The sequence below is a fragment of the Pseudophryne corroboree genome, chromosome 3 (assembly GCF_028390025.1).
Source record: "Pseudophryne corroboree isolate aPseCor3 chromosome 3, aPseCor3.hap2, whole genome shotgun sequence".
Taxonomy (NCBI): Eukaryota; Metazoa; Chordata; class Amphibia; order Anura; family Myobatrachidae; genus Pseudophryne; species Pseudophryne corroboree.
In genome coordinates this window covers 507,904,377-507,931,981 of record NC_086446.1, presented here as the reverse complement: position 1 = coordinate 507,931,981, position 27,605 = coordinate 507,904,377, and the positions used below count along the sequence as shown (strand labels likewise).

At 46.6% G+C, this 27,605-nt stretch overlaps 1 protein-coding gene across 1 annotated transcript in view; it reads left to right on the top strand.

Moving 5' to 3' along the window:
* LOC135056180 (cytochrome P450 2F2-like) overlaps positions 1 to 27,605 on the top strand; it is a 64,604-nt gene that overhangs the window by 22,720 nt on the left and 14,279 nt on the right. The window contains exons 2-6 of the mRNA XM_063961028.1: positions 417 to 579; positions 8,293 to 8,442; positions 13,568 to 13,728; positions 22,243 to 22,419; positions 24,337 to 24,478. Coding sequence (XP_063817098.1) covers positions 417 to 579; positions 8,293 to 8,442; positions 13,568 to 13,728; positions 22,243 to 22,419; positions 24,337 to 24,478 — 793 coding nt within the window. The remainder of the gene's footprint in view (positions 1 to 416; positions 580 to 8,292; positions 8,443 to 13,567; positions 13,729 to 22,242; positions 22,420 to 24,336; positions 24,479 to 27,605) is intronic.

The window sequence follows — 27,605 nt, the reverse complement described above, 5'->3', positions numbered from 1 at the left end:
TCCTAGGGCCTGACTCAGAGACGTATGTTCATTTGATGTTAATGCCCATCTCTGATGTTTTCAGATCTGCACATGTGCAGAAACAGCTCTATACATGTGCAGATGTGGGTCTGAGTGACATGCTACTGGCATTTGGGGGTGGCCCCGTTTTCAGGTGCACAGAAGCCAGTGGCTTCACTAGCTCTGGCAGTGTGATTTCACTAGACATCCTGAGTACTCAGAAGCCCAATGTTCACCCATATAATCCAATGCTGTGTCTTCGGATGCAGCGGCAGATCACAGAGGCCATCAGCACGCGTCTTTTTTATTTGTGTTATAGAACAGATGCGTGTGTGTTTATTCGTGTTTAGGAGTAAATCTTTAACCAGCTTCCTGCCAGTTAATATCTGACAAACATTTTCTGCTCTATTGTCCAGCTTGGAGAAAAGTACGGAAATGTCTACACAATCTACTTTGGATGGAAACCAACAGTGGTTTTGTACAGCTATGATACATTGAAGGAAGCTCTGATTGGACAGGGAGACGATTTCAGCGGGAGAGCAATTCTGCCAGTTTTTGAAAGGATTGCAAGAAGAAAAGGTAAATAACTCATGCCACCTCTAAAGGCTGGCATCTGGCATATTTTCAGGGGTTATTAAGTTTGAGGCAGAGGTACTGTACAAAGGGGTCTGTGTAATGTGGTTGATAATGGCACTTCCAAGGATCACAACAAGTGGATCGGGATACAACCTGTGATGTCGGCTACACAGCAACTAGAAGGTGGCAGTACAATCGATGGCCCAAAAGCACCCTTTTCCAGCTTACAGGGTTGAATCTTATATTACTTCAGTGAGATGCAAACTGCATAAGTGAGAGAACCCTCTAATAAAAATATTATGATGGCATCTTCAAGTCAGAGTTGCATAAAAAATAGGATTTTGATAACCTACTGGTAAATCCTTTTCTCCTAGTCCGTAGAGGATGCTGGGGATGACATCAAGACCATGGGGTATAGACGGGATCCGCAGGAGACATGGGCACTCTAAAGACTTTTCATTGGGTGTGAACTGGCTCCTCCCTCTATGCCCGTCCTCCAGACCTCAGTTGTAGGAACTGTGCCCAGGGAGACTGACATTTCAAGGAAAGGAATTACTTAACTAGTGGTGATGGCATTCAACATAACACACGCCATGAACTAATTGCAGCAACATGCTGAAACCAAGATAACACAACTTGTGTAACTGTAATAACTAAACTGCAGGTAAAATACACCTGGGACGGGCACCCAGCATCCTCTACGGACTAGGAGAAAAGGATTTACCGGTAGGTTATCAAAATCCTATTTTCTCATACGTCCTAGAGGATGCTGGGGACGACATCAAGACCATGGGGTCTATACCAAAGCTCCAGTACGGGCGGGAGAGTGCGGATGACCCTGCAGCACCGATTGACCAAACTTTAGGTCCTCATCGGCCAAGGTGTCAAACTTGTAGAACTTAGCTAATGTGTTTGACCCTGACCAAGTAGCTGCTCGGCAAAGTTGTAATGCCGAGATCCCCCGGGCAGCTGCCCAGGATGAGCCCACCTTCCTAGTGGAGTGGGCCTTTATCGACGTCGGTAACCGCAAGCCAGCCGTAGTATGAGCTTGCTGAATCATATTTCTAATCCAATGTGCACTAGTCTGGTTGGAAGCAGGACAGCCAATCTTGTTGTGATCATTCAGGACAAACAGAGCCTCTGTTTTCCGTATACGAGCTGCTCTAGCAACATAGATTTTCAATGCTCTAACCACATCTAGAGACTTTGAATCAGTGAATGTGTCATTAACTACTGGCACCACAATAGGTTGGTTTATGTGAAAAGCAGAAACCACCTTAGGAAGAAAATGTTGTCAAGTTCGCAACTCTGCCCTATCTTCATGGAAAATCAGGTAAGGGCTCTTGTGAGACAAGGCCCCCAATTCAGACACCCGCCTTGCGGATGCCAATGCCAAAAGCATCACCACTTTCCAAGTGAGAAACTTCAACTCTATCTTTTGTAGAGGCTCAAACCAATCCGATTGAAGGAACTGCAATACCACGTTAAGGTTCCATGGTGCCAATGGAGGCACGAATGGAGGCTGGATGTGCAGAACCCCTTTCACGAAGGTCTGAACCTCTGGAAGAGAGGCCAATTGTTTTTGGAAGAACACTGACAAGGCCGAAATCTGGACCTTGATTGATCCCAATTGTAGGCCCGCCTCCACACCATCCTGCAAAAAATGGAGAAAACGTCCTAAGTGAAACTCTTCCGAAGGAGCCTTCTTGGATTCACACCAAGACACATATTTTCTCCAAATACGGTGGTAATGTTTTGACGTTACTCTCTTTCTGGCCTGAATAAGGGTGGGGATGACCTCCTTAGGAATACCCTTCCTGGCTAGGATACGGCGCTCAACAGCCATGCCGTCAAACGTAGCCGCGGTAAGTTTTGGTACACACACGGCCCCTGCTGCAGCAGGTCCTCCCGAGGAGGAAGAGGCCGAGGATCTCCTATGAGTAACTGCTGAAGATCTGGGTACCAAGCCCTTCTTGGCCAGTCTGGGGCAATGAAGATTGCTCGAACCCTTGTCTTTCTTATGATCCTGAGTACTTTTGGGATCAGCGGAAGTGGAGGGAAAACATACACTGACGGAAACACCCACTGGGTCATCAGTGCATCCACTGCTACTGCTTGAGGGTCTCTCGACCTGGGACAGTATCTCTGAAGCTTCTTGTTGAGACAAGACGCCATCATGTCTATTTGAGGAAATCCCCAAAGACTTGTCACCTCTGCGAAGACTTCTTGGTGAAGGCCCCACTCTCCTGGATGGAGATCGTGTCTGCTGAGGAAGTCTGCTTCCCAGTTGTCTACTCCCGGAATGAATATTGCCGACAGAGCTTGTAGATGTTTTTCTGCCCAGTGGAGGATTTTTGTCGCCTCTGCCATTGCCGCTCTGCTTTTCATTCCGCCCTGCCTGTTTATGTATGCGACTGCTGTTACATTGTCCGCCTGGATCTGCACGGGACGGTTTTGAAGAAGATGTACCGCTTGTTGAAGGCCGTTGTAAATGGCTCTTAGCTCCAGAACGTTTATGTGAAGGCAGGCTTTCTGTTGTGACCAACGTCCCTGGAAGTTTTCTCCCTGAGAACCTGCTCCCCAGCCTCGGAGACTTGCATCCGTGGTTACTAAGACCCAGTCCTGAATCCCGAACCTGTGTCCCTCTAGCAGGTGAGAGCTGTGCAACCATCACAGGAGCGAAATCCTGTTTTTTGACGACAGGATTATCTTTCTGTGCATGTGTAGGTGTGACCCCAACCATTTGTCCAACAGGTCCCACTGAAATACTCTGGCATGGAACCTGCCAAACTGTATGGCCTCGTAGGCCGCCACCATCTTCCCCAACAACGAATGCACTTTTCCAGCGGAAGAAATACTCTCTGAACTTCTGTGTCCAGAATCATCTCGACGAAAGACAACCTTGTCATCGGTTCCAACTGTGACTTTGGGTAATTTATGATCCACCCGTGTTGTTGGAGTATTGACAGGGAGAGGGATATGTTTTGTAATAACTGCTCCCTGGATCTCGCCTTTATCAGGAGGTTGTCCAGATAAGGGATTATATTGACTCCTTTCTGACGAAGGAGGACCATTATCTCCGCCATCACCTTGGTGAATACCCTCGGCGCCGTGGAGAGACCGAAAGGTAACGTCTGGAATTGGTAATGGCAATCCTGAATCGCGAATCTCAGATAAGCCTGGTGCGGAGGATAAATGGCATCTTTTATGTCCACCGACACCAAGTCGTCCCCCTCCTCCAGACTGGCAATCACCGCCCGAAGTGATTCCATCTTGAACTTGAACCTTTTCAGGAAGAAATTCAGATCTTTTAGATTTACGATCGGTCTGACCGAGCCGTCCGGCTTCGGAACAACAAAGAGGCTTGAATAAAAACCCCGCCCTTGTTGTGACAATGGTACCAGGACTATGACCTGGTCTTGACATAAGTTTTGGATTGCCGCTGTTACTGCTTCTCTCCCTGGCGGAGAAGCTGGCAAGGTTGATTTGAAAAATCGGCATGGGGGAACGTCTTGAAACTCTCGTCTTTTTGTATTTATTGGGCCGAAAGCACTGCACTTGCGGGTGATAGGTCTTTTTTGTCGGTGCAGGCGCAGAGGGCAAAAATGTTGACTTACCTGCGGTAGCCGCCGAGACTAACGCATCCAGGCCATCGCCAAATAAGGCCTCACCTTTATATGGGAGAGCCTCCATGTTTCTTTTGGAATCTGCATCCGGGTTCCACTGGCGAATCCATAAGGCCCGCCTAGCCGATACTGCCATGGTAGCGGCTTGTGAACTCAAAAGTCCAATATCCTTCATTGCTTCCAGCATGTAGGCGGCAGCATCCTTGATATTCCCTAAGGAGTATCTCATCTTTATCAATCGTGTCAATTTCTGATTACACACTTTCTGACCATTTTTCAATAGCGCAACTCACCCATGCGCAGGCAATAGTGGACCTGAGCAGTGTACCATTGGTAACATAAATGGATTTCAATGTCGTTTCCATTTTGCGGTCTGCCGGCTCTTTAAGAGAAGCCGTGCCAGGAGCAGGGAGAATTACCTTCTTTGTCAACCTGGAAAGTGCACTGTCTAACACAGGGGGTGACTCCAATTTTTTCCTGTCTTCGACTGGGAAAGTATAAGCTATGTGAATCCTTTTGGGAATACAATTTTTTTTATCAGGATTCACCCACATCCCTTCAAACAGAGCATTTAGTTCGTGTGAAGGAGGGAACGTGACTTTGGATTTCTTTTCCTTACATAAATAAGCTTTCTCCTGAGGTACAGGAGTGCTTTCTGTTACCTCCAACACGTCCCTTTATAGCCACAATCATATATTGTATACTTTTTGCCAATTTATGATCTATCTCTCTGGATTCACTATCGTAGACACAAGAATCAGAATCCGTGTCGGTATCAGTGTTTACAACATTTGCAAATGGTCTCTAATGTGACCCAGAGGGTCTGCCCGCATAAGGAATAACAGCATCCTGAAAAATCACATCTTCCACAGATTTTCTCCAGCATGCAGCCTTAGATTCAGACTTATCCAATCTACGGTTAATCAGATGCATACTGTCACGTAGCTCTTTCACCCATGCAGGCTCTTGGTGTGCCGGTAGCGCCACCACATTACAACTCTTTGTCCCTAAAATGGCTTCCTCCGGGGAGGAACTCCCTGCCTCAGACATGCCTCACACTTGTGCAGCACTCACAGACACACTGGGACTTATTTGGGGACAGACCCACAGTAAAATCTGTCAGAGGGACACAGTATAGGAGCAGCTAGCTTATAACCTCAGCGCCTGTATTTAATGTCTGTGAACACAGAATGCCCACTGACAGGCAGCGCTCTTTACACAGTAAAACACATTTGTAAAGCACCCAAATCGCTTTGTGCCCCCCTTATTTACACCCTGAATACTTGTAGTCAGAAGTGGAGGAGGACCAGCTATATCTCTGCAGCCTGAGGAGAGAGAGAGAAAATGGTGCTGAGCAGTGTGCTTGCTGCCTGAGGAAGAAGCTCCGCCTTTTTTAACTCAGAGACTGTTTGTAATATTTATACTGGCGGGGGTATGGCTGTGCCTGGGCATCTTATGCCCCCTATTAGCCAGTTTATAGAGGTATTTTGCTGCCCAGGGCGCCCCCCCCCCCCCCCGCGCCCTGCACCCTGCAGTGCTTGTGTGTGTGGGCAGCAATGGTGCGCTGCGCTCCCACCAGCCACGTCGTACCTCAGCCGTCACTTACTTGATTAAAGTTCAATCTTCTCATACTCCCCTGTCTTCTGGCTCAGTTCCCTTCAGGAGCTAATGGTGTCCTGTCAGCCAGAAGCAGAGCCATGAAACTCTGAGGAAGTTGGTTCTGCTTCTGCCCCCTCAGTCCCACGAAGCAGGGAGTCTGATGCCAGCAGATCTCCCTGACATTATTAAACCTAACATAAATCTTTTCAGAGAAACTCAGTAGAGCTCCTCAGAGTGCATCCAGTCGACCTGGGCACATTTCTAAAACTGAGGTCTGGAGGAGGGGCATAGAGGGGGGAGCCAGTTTACACCCAATTAAAAATCTTTAGAGTGCCCATGTCTCCTGCGGATCCCGTCTATACCCCATGGTCATGATGTCGTCCCCAGCATCCTCTAGGACGTATGAGAAATCAGATTAAAAAAAAAAAAAATTAGAAAAAAAATCGGATTTATTTGATTTAAATCGGTTTTAATTGATTTAAATCAGATTTTTGTGATTTAAATAGGACTTTATTTATTACAATTTTTTAAGTAAACTGTTTCATTTTAGATGTTTGCACCTTGTTTCAGTAATACATGAACAATTTTTTAAGTGAGAACAGAAACAAAATGAACACAGTAATAGAATAAATACACACTAAACAGTTGCATCAAGAAGTACAATTAGCATCAAGAAGTACAATTAGGTTCTGATTTTTACTCAATCAGTTGTTTGAGTCTGAGTCAAACATGTTTTTGTCCACGTCCTCACGTTTGTCCTCAACAGAAAAGGCTCTGTAGCATGCAACCAGCTTAGCTGCTTTTCATTTCCCAATCTGTTGCTTGTTTTGGATTGTACAAAACCGTAAATTGAAAAAATCCTTTCAATTCCTGCACTGGATGAAACTTCGGTGAACATCTGCTTCAGAAGATTTACTACAGAAGTGTCTAACTGAAGTTGAGCTGCGTAGGACATCCACCAGGCTACAGGAGATACTTGGCGTAAAAGTGTCCACTTCAAACATGTATGGTGCAAATGGTTTTATGGATGCACAAAAGTTGATGATGACCGAAATAATTTGACGATTATTGACATGAGAAAACTCTATAGCAGTCTCAATTTCAGCAGGACTAAGCTTTTTTCCACCTGTACCTAGGATCAAGCAGATTAGCCAGCAAGTGGGCATCTGTGAGTGCAATTTTAGCTCCCTCCTTTTCCATCTTTATTACAATGATGTGGTGTCCAATCTCTTCAAGATCATCTAACAGCTTCTTCCACACTTGTACGACCTCACTGATTGTGCAGTTGCGTGTTTGTGCACGTTCCAGGGCTACAGCTACAGCTTTCAGTAGAGCCAAATAATCTTCAGCACTCTGCTTAATACCAAAGTTATTAACTATGTTAATAATGTATTTTGGGATATCATCTTTGTTTTCAAGATAGAAGTGGAGACAGAAGACAGATATAAGCAGTGGTGCAAGTATGCGGGTGCGCTCAGGTACGGAGTGCCCTTAAGAATTTGGCAGCGGGTACGCAGTACCACCTGCCACACACTTTGCCATTGCCACAATTATAATGTGCTCCAAAGCAACAAGACCATGGTGCTTGGCAGCATGACTGCTCCTCCCACTTTGTCAGGGTTACTGGGAGTGCGACAGTGGCTGTGGTTTCCTGTTATAATGGAGGCATTACTATATATTGTTATTAAATTGGGGGCATTACTATATATTTCTATTATATTGGAGGTATCACTATATATTTCTATTATACTGGAGGCATTACTATATATTTTTAGCCTTGCCTCCAGAATCCCCCCAAAAAGGGGCTGTGTCATGTGGCCAGGCTGCTAGTGTCATGTAGCCACTCCCTCTAGCAGCATGTGTCCACGCCCCATCACAACACATGACCACGCCCATTTTAAGGCACTTAGTACCCATAACAAAATATTTCTACTTGCTCCACTGGATATAAGGTGAACCCCTAACTGTCTCTAGTCTGTCTTCTCTTGGATGTCAGAAGGATAACTTAAACTTAACATCTTTAAAATAAAAATGAATTCCACCCATGTCCCTCTTTGTTGACAACTCCTCCTTCTACCCTGTACCACACTATTAGGGGTACATTTTAAGCAGTGATAAGAGCGGAGAAGTGAGCCAATGGAGAAGTTGCCCTATCAACCAATCAGCACTGAAGTAACATCTATAATTTGCATACTATAAAATTATATAGGGCTGCTGATTGGTTGATGGGGAAATAGCTCCACTGGCTCACTTCTCCGCTCTTATCACTGCTTAGTAAATGTCCCCCTAATACACTATAGCTGTTCTCAGCATCTGACATTTGACAAAATACAGAACTGCATGTGATTTTGGTTTTCAATGTTTGTGAGTGAGATAAACCTATCATTTGAGTAATAAAGATACACCAATGTGCTGTGCATCCAATTTTTCTACAGCTGAGAATTTTCAATTGTCCAATAAAAGGAAATTCAAGAACTGTACTATATTTTAGGAATGGTGTTCTCTAATGGACCTCACTGGTATCAGCAAAGAAGGTTCTCCTTGACCACATTGCGAAATTTTGGGATGGGAAAAAAAAGCATTGAAGATAGAGTGACCGAGGAGGCAAATTTTCTTTTGGAAATCTTCAAGGCAAGAAATGGTAAAGTATTTCCAATGGGTTAACACAGCCAGAGACACACCTGCAGAAACACCCAGACAGAGAGACAAGTGTAGCAATACCAAGACAGGGACACTAATATTCTCCTATTTCTTGAAGCCTTTGCCCATGCCACAACAAATGTATTCATTATTCAATGTTAAATTAGAGAAGTAGTTGAGCCACAACATGGTAGTGGGACCATAGTTCTGATACAGAAACGTTTCATTTGGTTAACTAAAGCAGTCACAACTGGGAATTAAGTAAGTACCCAAAGTGTGGGTGAGCAGTCAGTCAATGAAGGGCATAAAGCAACAAAGGAGCAGAGCAGTGACGTGCGGTGAGGGCAGTGACTGGGGAGGCACTGGCTTATTGCTGTGACAACACCCCCCAACCCCGCATTATAAACAAATAAACAAACATACATAGGGTTCTCTTATTTAAAGCAAAACTAGCACTAGGCTGAACCAGCCAGGGTGAATAATGCCATAGCAGGGGAGACACTCAGTGTGGGGTCCCCCTGCCATAGCATTAAACACCCCCCCAAACCAGTCAACCCAGGGTTGGAATTACTCAGAAAATTTAAATGGGTTCTCCCATTCTGAGCAACAACCAGCACTGGTGGTGGTGGGTGAGGGGTTCACGACATACTAATATTGTTCTTAACAGTTGGCCTACAGGTCCCAGCAAGCTTGCCCCAGCATGCTGGCACTTGGAGAACCACAAGTGCCAGCATGCCCGGACATTAAGGGCCTGCTGGCACCCGTAGTCCGTCTGTAAAGAAAATATTAAAATAAAAACACCACACCGAATGTTTGAATAGTTTATTATGCAGCACCTTCACCTGGGGGCGGCGGCCTTTAAGCTCTTTTTCATGGCCGCCGCCTCCCCAGGGCTTCCGTTGTCATCACCTGTGGGCCACCCTATCTCCGCTGGGTCCCGCCGCCGCGTCATGCCACCGAATTTGTGACAGCTGGTCCAATCGTATCTGCGGGACTGACAGGGGTGTGCATTCATGTGGGCTGAATGCACGCCCCTGTCATTGAGGCACATGTACTGGTGCCGCTTCCCTATGTTGTTTCAATGGGATTTTACATCCTATGACTTGGCCCCATCCCATGCCCACCCCCCGCTTCCCAAATTTTAGTGTTAGCAGCGGGAAGCACTTCTCCCGCTGCCTCCCACCCCAATATGCAGGCATATTCACAGGGGTGAAATGATTAGAATAATAAAAGAAGATATTTATCACAGAATCTGTATTATAAATATCTTCTTTGTATTATTTTGATCATTATGACAGGGGAAGCACTGCCTCCCCTGCCTCCCCTGACTGCACGTCCCTGGAGCAGAGCAATCATTAGAAAATGGATGCAATCCCCTACATGTATATAGTGCTAGAGACAGCCTTTAGCAACTGATGGTTGGCAAACATTGATATATGTGAACCGACGCCACCACAGACATGATAATAAGTGCAGTAAGGCTGTTTCAGACAGAGGAATGGCAGAAAGGCTGGCGCAGACAGGAGAAGGGAAGAGAGGGGGACACAGGCAGAGAGGTTGTAAAGATAGTGCAAGGGTAGAGATTCTGCCTAAGACTGGGGAAGTGCAAAGAGGTTGGCGCACACAAAAGAGCAGAATGGCTGGGGCGCAGCGATGGGAAGGGCAAAGAGGCTAGTAGAGGATAATGCAGACACAGTAAGGGCAGGGAAGCTGGTGTAGAGTGTTGAAGGGCAGAGAGGTAGGTGCAGATAGCAGGGACAGGCACAGACAGGGCTAGTCACAGACTGGCAAAAGTGCAGACTGAGCGTGCATAGAAAAGGGCAGAGAGGCTGGCAAAGACAATTGAAGAGCAGAGAGACTGGAACAGACAAGAGCAATAAGAGAGGAGGGGACTGGCATAGACAGAGCAGAGGCAGATATCCTGGAACAGACAGGCAAAGGTCTGAAAAGCTGGGAAAACAAGAGAGAAGGTAATAAAGACTGACAAAGGGCCCTATTCAGACCTGTTCGCTGCTGTGCATTTTTGCACAGCGGCGATTATCGATTGACTGCGCATGCGTATGCACTGCAATGTGCAAGCGCGTCACCAAATAACAACAGGAATCTGCAAACAATGACAGGCTGGTGCAAAAATTTAAATCGCACAGCCATTCGCATGCTGATTGACAGGAGGAGGCCGTTTGTGGGTGGTAACTGACCGTTTGCTGGGAATGTCAGGAAAAACGCAGGCGTTCCCAAGCGTTTTCTGTGAGGGTGTGTGACGTCAGCTCCAGAACCGGTCAGCCTGTTCTCATCGCACTGTAGGAGTAAGTCCTGGGCTGCGCACAGACTGCACACAGTGGAAAAATCATTCAATGGTGAGTGTGGTGCAAATGGATTTGCAGCTGTCTACTGACTGAGGGACATTTGTAGGATGGCGCACACATGCGATCGCACACTTGCACGGGCAAATATACACTCTCCTTGGTTGGCGACTATCTGATTGCAGGACAGCAAAATTAGCAGCACAGAGATCAGGTCTGAATTAAGCTCAAAGACAGGAGAAGGGTAGTGCGGTTGGCATAGACAGGGGGAGGGCAGAGAGTGTGTCAGAAAGAGCAGAGAGGCTGGCACAGACAGGAGGAGGGAAGAGAGGCTGGCATAGAAAAGGCAAGGGCAGAGAAGCTGGCACATACAGGACAAGGACAGAGGGGTTGGTTACATCGGCCCCACCTGCAGTGCACATAATTTTGCCCAATTTCTAACTTTCTTGGTTTCTTAACAAACATGAATAAGTTCCTATGTCAGCAAAATGCCAGAGAGTCTGGCACAGCACACTGGAAAAAGTGGCTGGACCAGATGGGGAGAAGGTAAGAAAGTTATTTCCCCATACTTTATGTAGTTGGAAGCAGGAGAGCTTCTTCACAGAGGTTGCAGCCCAGTGGGGGTTAGGATGCTGTTAGAAAATAATGTGGCATGGTTGCATTGGCAAGTAGTTTATCTTAATTTAAACTAAGAAAAAAAAAACACTTCATGTATGTTTTTGTATAAAGGCTATTTGTGTGCCTTCCATCTACCCTAATCAGGGCCGTCTTTTCGTATGGGCTCAATGGGCTCTTGCCCAAGGGCCCCAGGAGTAAAAGGGCCCTAGGCTGATAGCTGAGGGTCCCCTCTTTCCAGGGGTACCAGATTTTTGAAAATCGGCCCTGGGGAACCGGAGATATCCGACTTCAAAGCAGTGGTCCCCATCCAAGCCTGTTAATTATTCTTCCCAGCCAGATATCTAGGGTTCTGTCTGACTTAGAGTTTTTCTGAGGTACTCTCCAAAAGCTGGGACTCTCCCCTTTCAGTGGACACTGACAGCTTGTCTCTAGTATGCCCAGAACCAGAGATATCAGCCTTCAAGCAGTTGGTCTCTGCTCCAGCTCCACACGCCTAATATGTAGTTTTATATTTTTGTTGGTAGATTGCTCTGGCTCCTGAAGTCTGATCCCCAAGTCCCCAATACCTCCTGAAAGGTGGGACTCTCTAGTTTTTTTTATCCCATTAAAGCTAAGAAATCTGATTCCAGGAACTGGAGATATCTGCAGTAAAGCAAGCTGCCCTGACTCCCAGAAATGATGAATATTAAGCCCTCTCCACTAACCACCCCTCCCCTGTGTATTAAACACCCCCCTACCACCCTGGAAGCCATGTACCAGGGCCCCTTCATTCAGCACAATGTCCCCTTCTACAGTTTAGTGTTCTCCTTCCTGCCCCATTTGTGCAGTAAAGGAGTAATTAGCAGAAATTATTTCTCCAGGTCCTACATGATGAGCGAAAGATAGAACCCCCCTACCCCCCGCGGAACATCAAAGCTGCCGCTGACAGCACCCCCCACCCCTACCGCTGATGGGTGGGTAGAGGGGCCCCAGTGCATTGCTGTGCCCAGGGGCCTACACTGCTGTTAAGACAGCTCTGACCCTAATGCTCCTCTGGGGTGCTTTTTCTGGAAAATCTAAATTCAATAAAAACTAGACTAGACTAATCCATGGAGGTCACTTGGTCAGCCTGTGCCTGGGCCATCACTGGGGAGAAGGCAGAGACATTGAGCAATGGGGCCCACAGGGGGATTTTCCCGGGTCTCCAGTGGCCCACTGACGCAGATACTGTCTATACATATGACAGTAAGGCCCATATTTATCAAGCTTTGGAGAGTGATAAATTGCACGGTGATAAAGTATCAGCCTGTAACATGGCAGTTAGGAGCTGATTGGCCGGTATTATATCACCGTGCAATTTATCACTCTCTTAAGTTGCATACAAACAATGAGATATTGACTATCTCCAATTTTGACTATCTTTACTTGAGATATTGGCTATGTGCGATTTTGACCATACTATACTTTGTACTAGTTAGTCAAAATTGCCTTGCCTGCACGGTCATCATCTACACCATTACAGCAATATAATAATCTTTATGTATTAAAATGTATATGTACAGTATTATCCCCTTGAAAGGATCTTCGTCAGGTGTACCAGCCATGGTAACTTTCGTGTTAAATTAATTGCATACACCATAAGATTTTACAAATTGGTGATATAGAGGGGCATTTAATTCAGAACAATAGCTGTAAAATGCCTCTGGATTGGCCGGGAGAAGGCACTTTGCAGCCAGTTACTAGCTAATTTTCCCTCACACCCTATAGTGGTGAGCAGGCTACCATACTAGGCTGTAATCTGTGCATCTGCACGTTGCACTGAACTGAAATCCAGCCATAGGCAGCAATTCAATTGTTTTGCTGTTCAGTCCTCCAGCAGCCATGGAGGACACTTTCTCGCAACCTCCTGAAGCATTAAAAAAAAATTGTGTGCAAACTAGGCACTTTGGGTTCCAAAGCAGGACTTTAGACAGATTTAGCAGTTTTACGCGGCTAAACCCTGTCTGTTTGGGCATGACATGCGTGATGTGCACCCAAACAATTGAATAGTGATAATTGTATGGGCGTCTAAAAAGTCATCCTGCTTAGACTGGAAAATTAGACGTAAAACAATTGAATTCCCCCATAATGTCTGCAATGCTAAAGTATACACACCTGGACAGAAAAGTAAAAACTGCAGCATATTTACAAATGGTCTGTGTTTACAGCTTTGTTTTTAATTTCCAGGAAAGCCTTTCAATCCAGGCCCTGAGGTGACTGCTGCTGTTTCCAATGTAATATGTTCCATTGTGTTTGGAGATAGGTTTGATACACAAGATAAGACTTTCCAAACCTTGCATAGAATGATCAATGAAAACCTCACCTTTCTAGGGAGACGTGGATTTCAGGTGAGCATATTGTTCATGAGGGAATATGTTTGTTAATGAGATGTAGCACTGAGTCAGCTCCCTATTCAAAAACACACCTTGTTTGGCTTTTAATATCAGCGCTGATTAAAATTTTGGGTCAAACCCTATCATTTTTAATAGGATCTTTACATCACTATTCTGTGCTATTGGGTACCCTGTTCCTCCCACTATGTGACATAGGGCCTTACTCAGAGATGTATGCTAATCCCCAAAGGCTAATCGCACATGATAAACTCGTGGCACATTTGCCGTTTTCTAAACGGACGAATCGCTACTAGGCGCCATATACTGTAAATGTATTGACATACTAAATTCAGTGTGCTGTGCGCAGTTTGTATAATTATGGGAATGCATGAACGGTGCACTAGAGGTGTGTCAGCATCGTGTCCATGCATACATAGCAGAAAGCTGTTTAAGGTGCCGATGGTAGACGCTTGAGTAGAAATCAGTGGTTCCAGGTGCCGTAGGAGAAGCCTGGTGGTGGCAGCAAATACCCACCCACTGGGCATTAGGGTGGAGTCAGTACAGGCGGTTACTGAAGGAAAGAGGGAATCCCCTATTGGCCAGGTCCCCTGAGAGACCCAAAACCAATTTGTGGTCGCTTGACGGGGGCAGCGTGGTGCATCCGGTCGCAGCCATGTTTTCTGCGTACCAGATTTTAGGGGTTGGGTAGAATATCCTGGTGCATGGGATGATGGTACTCAGAATACCAATGCCGGCATCCCGATGATGAAGATCCCAACAGGGGTAAGTTATGTATTTTGACTCACCCCCCTAACCCTCCGTGATCACATCCCAACCCTAACCTCTCGCATGAGTGCCTAACCCTAACCTCCCCGGTAACTATCTAAACCTAACCCTGGACACACCGCTGCCTAAACATAACCCTCTCCTCTTAGTGCCTAAACCTAATCCCCCCGGTTGTGCCTAACCGTAACCCCCCCTGTCTGCAGCCTAAACCTAACCACCCTACCCCACAGCCTAAACCTAAGCAGGGCCGAAACTAGGGTTGCTCTCACCCGGGGCAAGATAGTAAATTTGCGCGCCCCCCCCCGCAAAAATAAAATAAAAAAATGCTTATAATTAAAATACAATTTTATATATATATATATATATATATACTGTACTGCGAGATCCGGCACTCCTCGTCCCTGCTGGGTACCTGCTCCGGTGCCCTCCTTAGGTAATGATGGCTCAGTATATGTGCAATGGAAGGCGGCACTCGGAGACTGTCATAAGTTGAAAAAAGTGTGCTTTTAATCGACGTTTCGGGAGACGTACTCCCTTCCTGGTTTGCTGTGTCTTGAGGAACGTCGATTAAAAGCACACTTTTTTCAACTGATGACAGTCTCCGAGTGCCGCCTTCCATTGCACACATATATATATATATATATATATATATATATATATATATATATATAAATCCCACACGTTACACCACAGAGGAGCCTCTTATACATGTTACACCACACTACGGTTCACTACGGGTGGCCGGCGGTCGGGCTCCCGGCGACCAGCATCCCGGCGCCGGGAGCCCGACCGCCGGCTTACCGACAGCTTGGCGAGCGCAAATGAGCCCCTTGCAGGCTCGCTGCGCTCGCCACGCTACGGGCACGGTGGCGCGCTACGCGCGCCACACTATTTTATTCTCCCTCTATGGGGGTCGTGGACCCCCACGAGGGAAAATAAGTGTCGGTAAGCCGGCGGTCGGGCTCCCGGCGCCGGTATACTGAGCGCCGGGAGCCCGACCGCCGGCAAACAGAAGACCACCCCACACTACAGCCGCTTATGCACGTTACACCACAGAGGAGCTGCGTATACACATTAGATAGATTATATAGGGGGCACACTATCACACATATGGTGCAGGTCCCAGGGGAACTCTGAAACCCACACACAGACCAGGGGCACACTGACACAAAAACAGATTGTATATGATCACATTGACACACACACACACACACACACACACACACACACACACACACACACACACACACACACGGTATAATGACCAGATGCACACTGACACACACACAAAATATATAGGGACCAGATGTACAGACACACACACACACACACACACACACACACACACACACACACACACACAGACACAGACACACACACACACACACACACTGTATAGGGACCAGATGCACACTGACACACTGTATAGGGACAAGATGCACACTGACACACACACACACACACACACACACACACACACACACAAGATGCACACTGACACACACACTGTATAGGGACCAGATGCACACTGACACACACACTGTATAGGGACCAGATGCACACTGACACACACTGTGTAGGGACCAGATGCACACTGACACACACACACACACACACACACACACACACACACACACACACACACACACACACACACTGTATAGGGATCAGATGCACACTGACACACACACACACACACACACACACACACACACACACACACACACACTGTATAGGGACCACAGGAACACTGACACACACACACACACACACACACACACACACACACACACACACACACACACACACACACATATTGTAGAGGGGGAGTTGTCTGCCAGGTAGAGGATCATACCTCACAATAAATCTCTCTCTGTCACAGCTCCCCCTCGTTCAGGGGTGGTCATTCCGAGTTGTTCGCTCGGTAAAAATCTTCGCATCGCAGCGATTTTCCGCTTAGTGCGCATGCGCAATGTTCGCACTGCGACTGCGCCAAGTAAATTTGCTATGCAGTTAGGAATTTTACTCACGGCTTTTTCATCGTTCTGGCGATCGTAATGTGATTGACAGGAAGTGGGTGTTTCTGGGCGGAAACTGGCCGTTTTATGGGCGTGTGGGAAAAAACGCTACCGTTTCCGGAAAAAACGCAGGAGTGGCTGGAGAAACGGGGGAGTGTATGGGCGAACGCTGGGTGTGTTTGTGACGTCAAACCAGGAACGACAAGCACTGAACTGATCGCAGATGCCGAGTAAGTCTGGAGCTACTCAGAAACTGCTACGAGGTGTGTAATCGCAATATTGAGAATACATCGTTCGCAATTTTAAGAAGCTAAGATTCACTCCCAGTAGGCGGCGGCTTAGCGTGAGCAAATCTGCAAAAATCAGCTTGCGAGTGAACAACTCGGAATGACCCCCAGAGTCCACGCTGCTGCGTTGTGTCCCTCCCCCTGTTCCCAGGCATGGGGGAGGGCTGCTGGAGACCTGCAGTCTCCGTGAAAGCTCCCCTGTCAGAGGAGCCTGCAGAGTCCAGTGCGGAATGCTGCAGCGTCAGTGACAGTGACTCAGTCACTGTGACTGACTGACTGACTGCAGCCAGTGTACTCTCATCAGTCCCAGGCTCGGCTCTGTTCAACCACGCCAGCCAGACTACTGTCTCCCCCTAGCCCCCCCTTAGTTACGGCCATGACCTAAGCCCCCGTATGTCAGGTAAAGTGTGCCCCTCCCCCCCCGAAACCTAATCCTAATGTCCACTATATACTTGTTTTCAGTATCCCGGCTGTCGAGATTCTGGCGTCTGGATACTGAGATTTTCTGTATTCCAGCGGTGGTGTTCTGCCGGGTGTTGGGATTCCGGCTCCGGTATTTCGGCTGCTGGTATCCCGACAGCCGAGATATTGAACGTATCCCAATTGCAGATGTTAGCTGATACACACCCCGAAAATGTTTGCACAACGCCTGCTTTTTTCTGCCCATCCCCGTTACCTCCCTGTCTATTATTGCTATACGAATAAAAACTGTATTTTGTAGTTTTGCGCTATCAACCGTTTTTTCATAAAGCACAATACATTAGTTGAGAGGGTCACAAAACTCTCTGCATACAATGTAGACAAAATAGATAAATGTATCCTTGCACAATACCAGTATAGAATTCTTAATGATATTATAATAATCACCCTTTATTTTAGAGTTCCAAGGTGAAAGACCTCTACAATAAGGTCAGATACGTTCCACAAGAAGCTTGTTTACATTCTCAAAGGATCTTTACGTTCAGAATGTGATCTCCTCCACAGTCTATGCCCACAGGGTTAGAAGCGGTTGCAGTTAAAATGCTGGCTGTTGGGATCCCGGTCTTCAGTATATTGACTTCGAAATCCCGGCACACCAGGGCTATTCCCACTCGTGGGTGTCCAGGACACCCATAGAGTAGGAATAGATCCTGTGGCGAGCCCAGCAAGCCACCGACACCGCAGCGTGGCGAAGAATCGTGAGTGATTCCAAACACGTTAAGCTTGTGGCATCGTTACTAGGACTGGTTGCGGACTGAGATCTTGCCGACTCTGGACCTGGCATGAGACGGAGGGTGTCCGGGATCCTGCTTATCCTGCTGAAAAAGGGCTGATCGATGAGTATGGCATATCCTCTAACCGGAGCATCTTGTTGTTACATGCTTTAACTTTTATTTTGTTTGTGAGTGCATTTGTATAAAAAATTTTTTTTAATCCTTTATCAAAAAGGTGTGTACTATTGGTCTTTGGGGGTCATTCTGAGTTGATCGCTCGCTAGCTAGTTTTAGCAGCCGTGCAAACGCTATGCCGCCGCCCACTGGGGAGTGTATTTTAGCTTAGCAGAAGTGCGAACGCTTGTGCAGCCGAGCTCTGCAAAAACAGTGTGTGCAGTTTCAGAGTAGCTCTGAACCTACTCAGCGCTTGCGATCATTTCAGCCTATTCCAGTCCGGATTTGACGTCATACACCCGCCCAGCGAACGCCCAGCCACACCTGCATTTTTTCAGAAACGCCTGCGTTTTTCCAAACACTCCCTGAAACCGGTCAGTTGACACCCAGTAATGCCCCCTTCCTGTCAATCTTCTTGCGGCCGCCAGTGCGAAGGAAAACTTTGCTAGAACCTGAGCACAACCACAAAGAGCTTTGTACCCGTACGTCGCGCGTGCACATTGCGGTGCATACGTAGAAATGCCATTTTTTCACCTGATCGCTGTGCTGCGAAAATCGGCAGCGAGCGATCAACTCAGAATAACCCCCTTTGTTCCTTCTCTTTTCCATGTGGCATGCTTCTAACCATGTGGGCATAGACTGTGGAGGAGATCACATTCTGAACATAAAGATCCTTTGAGAATGTAAACAAGCTTCTTGTGGAACGTTGTATCTGTCCTTATTGCGTTTGGCCGCCATTTCGTGGGTGCGGTCCGGCCAACGTAGGCGTGGCAGGACCGAATGGGGGGGGTGACGTCACACGCAGCCGCTGTGGGCCGGGGAGCGATGAGTAGCTCCCGGCCACCACGCTAAAGCTGCGCTGGCCAGGAGCTACTCTTGAAGTGCAAAGGCATCGCCGCTGTGTGATGCCTTTGCACTTCTGCGGGGGGTAGGGGGGCGGACTGACATGCGGGGCGGACTGGCACTGTGCTGGGCGTCCCCCCGAATGTCAGGGAAGATGATCGTAGCTGTGCTAAATTTAGCACAGCTACGATCACCTCCGAATGACCCCCCCATGTGCACTGCAGGGGGGGCAGATATAACATTTGCAGAGAGAGTTAGATTTGGGTGGGGGGTTATTTTGTTTCTGTGCAGGGTAAATACTGGCTGCTTTATTTTTACACTGCAAATTAGATTGCAGATTGAACACACCACACCCAAATCTAACTCTCTCTGCACATGTTATATCTGCCCCCCCTGCAGTGCACATGGTTTTGCCCAACTGCTATCAAATTTGCTGCTACGATCAACTCTGTATTAGGCCCTAAGGGGGTCATTCCGACCCGATCGCTCGCTGAAGTTTCTTGCAGCGCAGCGATCGGGTCGGAACTGCGCATGTGCTGGCGCCGCAGTGCGCCGGCGCATGCCAGCCGTCGTTGGCTAGCGATCGCCTCTGAGGCAGAGGCGGTCGCTGGGCTGGAGAGGGCTGGACGCCGTTTAGTGGGCATGGTCCGGCCAAAGCAGGTGTGGCCAGACTGTTGGGGGGGCGGGCAGCGGCGGCTGCGTGGCGTCACACGCAGCCGCTGCGGGACGGGGAGCGAAAAGTAGCTCCCGGCCAGCACGCTAAAGCTGAGCTGGTCGGGAGCTACTCTTGAAGTGCAAAGGCATCTCCGCTGTGCGATGCCTTTGCACTTCTGCGGGGGGGGGGGCGGCACTGACATGCGGGGTGGACGCATGTCAGTGTGAATTATCGTAGCTGTGATAAATTTAGCACAGCTACGATCAACTCGGAATGACCTCTACAATGTCTATCACTGCTAGCAGAGCCGGATTAAGAGGGGGTCCCGGGGCACTTTTTTGAAAGGGCCCTCCGTCGCCGCCGCAGATCGGAACAGAGATCCGATCTGCGGTATTGCGCTGCGCTCCCGGGAACCGGCGACACACGCAGCGGCAGGGCTGTCCTGTCCCTGGCGGCTCTGGCTCCCGGCGGCGGCTTCACAGGCTGTGATGGAAGGACAGCTGAGCGACGGCTCAGCTGTCCAATAACGTGAGGAGCAGCAGCAGCCTGCGGCTCAGACATTGGCTGCCGCTGGGCGCGCAAGCTGCAGGGAAGGAGTAGGGAGGACAGCCGCGTGGGGACTCCGTGGAGGCAGCAGCCAGCCCAGCACCCTTTCTCAGCCAGGCTAGCCAGCTCTCAGACTCCTAAAAAAAACGTAAGGCTGCGTAATTTACATTATGTACTTGGTTTTAATATACATATATATATATATATATATAATGTATATATATGTATGTATATATATATATGTGTATATATAAATGTGTGTGTATATAATATATATATATATCGTATATATATATATATGTGTGTATATATAAATATGTGTGTGTATATAATATATATATATATATATATACATACACATGTGTGGGTGTATGTATATATATATATATATGTGTGTGAATATATATATATATATGTGTGGTGTGTGTGTGTGTGTATATATATATATATATATACACCCCCCCCCTACCCCCTTTGAATAGGGGCCCCACTGTCTTAAGTACCCCGGGCCCCCCATGGTCTTAATCCGGCTCTGACTGCTAGCAGTATTGCTAAGGTACTTTGGCGTGTGTGTAGTGTGATCGTTACACATACACAGTCGGAATAAAAAGTTTTCAGAGTTGTTAGCAAACTTAAAAGGCTAGCAATTGGGCAAAACCATGTTGCACTGCAGGTGGGGCAGATGTAGCAGAGAGATTTAAAATTGGGTGGATTATATTGTTTCTGTGCAGGGTAAATACTGGTTGCTATATTTCTACACTGAAATTTAGATTTCAGTTTGAACACACCCCACCCAAATCTAACTCTCTCTGCACATGTTACATCTGACAACTACTTAACCACTTGCCTGGCATGGTTGCTTTAGATGCGACAATGCCAGCAAGTGCTCTATCTGACTTGGTCGCACAGGATGTGACCAGTCAGATACACAGTGTTAGCAGCGGCAGGGAAGAGAAACTTCCCTCCACTGCTGCTGTCAGAGGTACTGAAAGGTCCCTCTGCCTCCCAGCACCAAGACCCCAGTGTTACCGTGCTGCCGATCACTGCTGATCGGTTAGCACAGCAGGATCCCCCACCCCCAGTGGCTGCAGAAAATAGCAGCCGCTGGTAAGTGTAAATCATCGCCCCCAAGCCCCCCCCCCCCCCCCCCCCCCCCCCCCATGTGTACCTGGCAGCTGCACGGGCTCTAAAAAATGAAGTTCCGATGGTCACGATGTTACCGATGTTCCGATGGTCACGATCGATATTCCGATGTTTATGAAATTATTTAAAAAAATTAAAAATATATAGCTTTTTTTGGATAGGGTTAAATTCATGTTCTTCACCTAATTCACTCATAATACTGTACTAAAATGGTATTTTACTATTTGGCTTTCTCCATGTGTTCCCTCTCTCTGTTTTGCACCACACATTCCTCTGAGTTGCACTGTGTATGAGTCCCGATTATGTATGTACAGAGTCGCAGTGTAGGAATGGATGGTCAGTAGCAGAAATGTAAGCGGTGTTCTTGGACAGTGATTGGGAGGTAACAGGGTGGTTGCTAAAAAGAGTCATGTAGATGCTGTATCCTATAGGAGTGTTGTAGATGTGTTGCCGAAAGTAGTTGTGTAGAAGGAGGCTGATCCTCTTACATAGGAGGCAATACTAAGATAGAGAGACTGCACCTGCCAAAGAGCTGATGCAGGTTTTGACAGAGTGACCGATACCAAGTGGTATTTCAGCATCTCCAATTGCTGACAGCAGGCATCTCAGTTCTTGCATATTTGGACACACGATGTACAAGCACACCAGGGAAGGGCTTTGCAGCAGCATATGCAGAAAGTTGCAGCTGCAACTGCAGACATAGCTGCGGCCATTTCTGCGTCCGACTGTGAATCAGGTCCATTGTTTTAAAGAATAAATTAACTAAATACCTATTTTATTCTTTATAGACAGAGTAACTTTATGTGGCAATCATTGCTTTATTTTAGTCTTGATTTGTTGAGTATTGTGTAAGTAAATGATGGTGGTGTGTTCTAATGCTGCAGATGTACAACGCTTTCCCTGAAATCCTGAGATGGCTCCCGGGAGAGCATAACAAGATTTTCCTGAATGGTTCCATGTTGCAGTCATTCCTGAGAGGTCTCATCGAGAATCACGTACTCTCCTGTGACTCCAATTGTCCACGAGACTTTGTAGACTGTTTCTTAAATAAAATAAATGAGGTAATATTTTTTTGTGAGGTGGGTGATTATACATAATACTATGGAAATTGTATTTTATAACAGATTCATAAACACAGCTGGCTAAATACAAAGCTCCTGACTTCAGATGCCTAACATTTATAAGAAATTAATTTACATCTCAATGCATAAACTATCTCCCTAGCTTTCTAAAATCTACCTACAGTAAACCTAGTCTGATTTATTTAAAAGAATTAGGTGTTTAGGGGTCTATTTACTGAGCCTTGAGAGAGATACAGTGTACAGAGATAAAATACCAGCCAACCAGCTCCTAACTGTAAGTTTTCAAACACAGGGGGGTATTCCACTTTTTGCCTGTTTTTAGGTCGAATTTACATTCGACCTATTCAATGCCCATGCCGTTTTTTCAACTGGTCAAAAATTCCGGCACTGGCAAAAATCACGTGTATCAGCGAATTCGCAGCTGTGTTTTAGAGAATTCGCAGACATTTCTGCCCATTTATGGTGCAATTTTCGCCCATGCCGTTTCGACAAAAAAAATAGTGAAATGGCATGGGTGAAAATGGATAAAAAAAAATGGCGAAAATGGCCGCAATTGAATACCCTCTGTCGAATAAGTGCCATTTTTTCGACCAGTTGAAAAAAGGCACTTAATTGAATGCCCCCGTAGCCTGTAACATGGCAGTTAGGAGCTGATTGGCTGGGACTTTATCTCTGTCTATTTTATATCTCTACAAGGCTTAGTATATAGACCACATATTTACAAAGCGTCAGGTTGCACAACCCAGCGCTTTTGGTATTGTTTATGAATAATATTTAAAAGGGCAATGCTTTTATTAGCCAGAAATGTCTAGTAAAAGCACTGCCTTTTTAAATTAATTCATTAGGGGGGTATCCAATTGAATGCACTACTTTTTTGTCCAAAATAAATTGGCTATAATTGTGATCTTAGCCCGATGGTCATTATTGGGCTACCCAATTATAGCCCATTTTCTCTGCCGTAAAATTACCAGTTTTTGGGTGATAACTCATGGGATCTGGGATAATTATCTGGACCCATGTGTTATTGCGGCTCTGAGTGCTGGTTATTGCAGATTATGCTTTGCAAGCGCATACTAATTGGATAGCCCTAAGTGAATCCATTAGTTGTGGTAAATCACCGCAGCAGACTGGATACTGCCCTTAGTTGCTATGATCCTTAAAAACATCTGTATACAAAATATATATATGTGTCGATAGAGTATCTTTTCTATAGTCGATGCTAATTAAACCATTAAGTCCCTATTTATCAGCTTTGCGGCCACCAATAATCATTAGGAAACAGATTCTGCATAATTTTGTTTCCTATTTAATAAGTCTCTAATGCAGGATATATCTGAGATCTCTCTTGCATTCATGGCAGAAAACACCTTCTTCCCCTGTCACTGTATGGGAATGTTGTAATTGTGCTATTTATCAAGCTTGTTTCCAACAGCTAACACATTTTCTGATGGCATAAGCAGGGTCTTTCCAATGGATCTATCGGAGTGTGAAGAGGGATCTCTGTCAGATTCCTCTATTCCCTTTGGGTCTTTAAGTGTGCCGAACCTGGCGGTGTAAACTAAGGTGACACTGTTTTATTCACCAGGTCAGCAGCAGATGGCATTCATTCAGCAGGTTTTTCTCTTATAACTAATTGCTGCTTTAAATGTGACAGCCAACTAACTGAAAAAACACTCCGGTTCTTTAAACTTATACAACCCCCAATGTCAGTTTCGAAACCTGCATATTTATGCCATTTGGCCAATTGTGTAAATGATAGAAACATACAAACATAGAATTTGACGGCAGATAAGAAACACTTGGCCCATCTAGTCTGCCCCTTTTTTTATCCTTTAGGCAATCTCAACCCTTTTTGAACCTTAATTCTTTGTAAATGATGTTGAATATTGTCTTTAGGAGGCTGATAACCCAGGTTCACATTTTACCATGGAGAGCCTGACAATGACCACCTTCAATCTGTTCATCGCTGGCACTGGGACAACATCCTCCACCATTCGCTGGGCCATTAAATTTATGATGGAATATCCAGAAATCCAGAGTAAGGAATTCTTTGGTATCACTAGTAAAAGTATGGGATGACTGTTCTCTTATCTATTCTATAATTTGCAGATGATACTAGTTATCAGAGTAGACCTCACCATACAGTACATTAAACTAATGGTTTCAGTGTCTATACCAGTGGTTCTCAAAGTGTGTGCAGTGGCACCCTGGGGTGCCGTGGGGCTCTTGCAGGGGTGCCCTGGGTTGGTGGTTCAGGACCAATTCAAAGTATTTATGGTCAGTGCTGTTCTCTTGTCAGTCATAAGATATATGGAACAGAAGCCACACAACCTTAACCTAAGGATGACATACAGTATAAACAAAATTAATTTAATTTAATATTTCCTTCTAAATTTATCAAGAAGAGACTATCGGACAAGGGATGCAGTGAATAAAATTCTAAAAACTCTAGGGCGCCGTGATTTAAAAAAGTTTGGGAACCACTGATCTATACAATCTGCTGCTCAGAATCCCGAAAAGTGCATACATACCAGAAATGTTCCCTAGTTACTGAAAGTCAAGGGAATTAATGCAATTAGAAACAACAGGACTAAGTTTCTGGAATAAAATACCTGCTGCAATTGCATTCAACTTTATAAATTAAATAGTTTCAAAGTTTCACTTTGAGTTTTGATTCTGGTGAATTTATATTTGGCAAATAAAAAATAGAATATTGAGATTATGGATAGGGGCAAAGACAAGGGGGATGGTAAAAGGAGGTTGTGGGGCCTGAAATAGGAAACCCACAGACCTAGGAGCTGAGTATCAATGCTTGAGTAGCCTAGGTACAGTAGTTGGAGATGGGGTGTCTGCAGATACTGTAAACACTAGTTCATAGAGGACTACTGTCAGTGTAGTATGTGAAGCATTTGAAAACTTGCAGCTAGCCCACCACTATGATCTCACATCATTACGTGACTGATATGAACAATCTGCATTTATTGTGCTTTCTTATACCCATTTCACACTGCCAATGCTGGATCCCATCCGGAAATTGGAAACAGATACTTCCGGGGTGGGATCCGGCATTGGACGCTACTGTTGGCTTCCCTGACCTGGCAATATGTCGGGCGGGTTGCCATAGCAGCGGGGCGGAGCTGGCAGCGGCGGCGCTGGGAGATGAAATCATCTCCGCGCCGCCTCTCCCTGTTGTAGTGAACGGGTCACGGGAGCCCGTTTACGCTGCCTCTGACCCGGTATTCTACCCGGGAATAACACTGCTTTATTCCCGGGTTGAATTATCGGGTCAGGTGACCTGGGATTTCAACTATGGCGCTTTCACACCGCACGCCGACCCAGCAATATGCTGGGTTGATACCGGGTTATTTGTGCAGTGTGAAATGGGTATTATACAGAGGGGAAGCACATGCTCACAAAACGTTTATTATATCATACCACTTTCAGACATAAAAATCTTAAAATCCCGTTTTTATCTCAGTTTTGTGAAACCGGGAAAAACCTGGGTTACAGTTTCTAACCCACTGTTAGGCGCAGCGGTCCGTAGCCGGCCGCTGCACCTTCTCCCCTTTCTGCACGGCGCCTGGCAACGCTAGGGACGCCGTGCGCGCTGAGCCGCCGGGTCCCTAGCAACGCTAGGGTCGCCGTGGGCGCTGAGCCGCCGGGTCCCTTGCAACGCCAGGACGCGTGCGTGTCGAGCCGCCGGGTCCATAGCAACGGGGACGCCACAGGCGGACCGCGTTCCCCGTTGCTGGTGTTTAATTAATATGCACTACACATGTTCTCTGGTCGTGCAGCAAGGCAGCTGCACGACATTTTGGGTAATTAGGCTCTGGACTCCGATTGGAGGGTTCCCGGTTTTAAGCCTCCTCAGTGCCTCACACAGACGCCGGTGATAGCTTCCTGCATGCTGCTCATGTTTGGTGAACGTCTGTTCCTGGTCTGCTGTGCCCGGTCTTTCCAGTTCTCTGAGTTCCTGAGTCCTGGTGTAGCCGTCTTATCCTAAGGAGTTCTTCTGGTCCTCGTTTACCTGTGGCAGTCGATAGAGGATCTTGCTTGGTTTCGTGAGTGGCGGCTCCGCCGCGAGTTGCGGCCTAAACCGCTTTATATTGTTTTCTGTTATTGGAGCATTTGCGGAGGTATCCGCTTCCACAGTCCTCTCCGGTACTCGGCGGTGCCGTGTAGGAGAGTGGACAAGTGGAGTATTTTGTTGTTCTTTTCCCTGGCGGAAATCCGCGCATACTTTAGTTTCAGCTTTGTTAGTAGCCCCTGGCTTTGTTGTTCAGTTAGAGGGCCCCTTGTTATCACCCTGTCTCGGTTCACTCTTTGTCTCTCATTAAGACCTGAGGGGGCATCGGAGTTGGGCAGACGTAATCCGCCCTTCAAACGCGGCTGCCATGGGCCCAAGCAACCATAGTCTCGCAAGAGTGTACTGACAGCACGGGCGAGACAACGGAGATAGGGTGCCAGGGGCTATTCCCTTTCCATTCCCCTTTCCCAGCACTACGTTCTGGTATTCAGGTCCTACCGTATAAGATCACCCCTGACCTGAGTATCAGAATCATAACATTATCACCGGCCCAAAACTTAAAAAAAAAAAAAAAAGGGGTTTTTATTTTTTCCCATTCTGTTTTGGTGAGAGTAAAATCCGGCTTCATGAATCCGGCAGGGTTAGGACCAAATCCCGGTCAGCTTTTGGTTAACCAAATTCAAGAACTAACTCAGATGGTTCAGGACCTTTCTCTTCGGGTGAGATCACAGGAAGATCTTTTGCGAGCCTCCCCGAGTGTAGTCCTAGAACCAAAGATGCATTTACCCGACCGTTTTTCGGGTAACCGAAAAGATTTTTTTAATTTTAAGGAAGCTTGTAAGCTTTATTTTTGTTTAAGGCCTAAGTCCTCTGGTACTGAGTCTCAGCGGGTTGGGATTGTTATGTCATTGCTCCAGGGTGATCCACAGACCTGGGCGTTTGGGTTAAGAACGGAAGATCCTGCTTTGTTATCAGTAGACGCCTTTTTTAAATCGTTAGGCCTGTTGTATGATGACCCTGATAGAGAGGCGTCAGCTGAGAGTCACCTGCGTGCTCTTAAACAAGGTAAAAATCCAGCAGAGGTGTATTGTACCGAATTCCGCCGTTGGTCGAATGACTGTGGCTGGAATGACCCGGC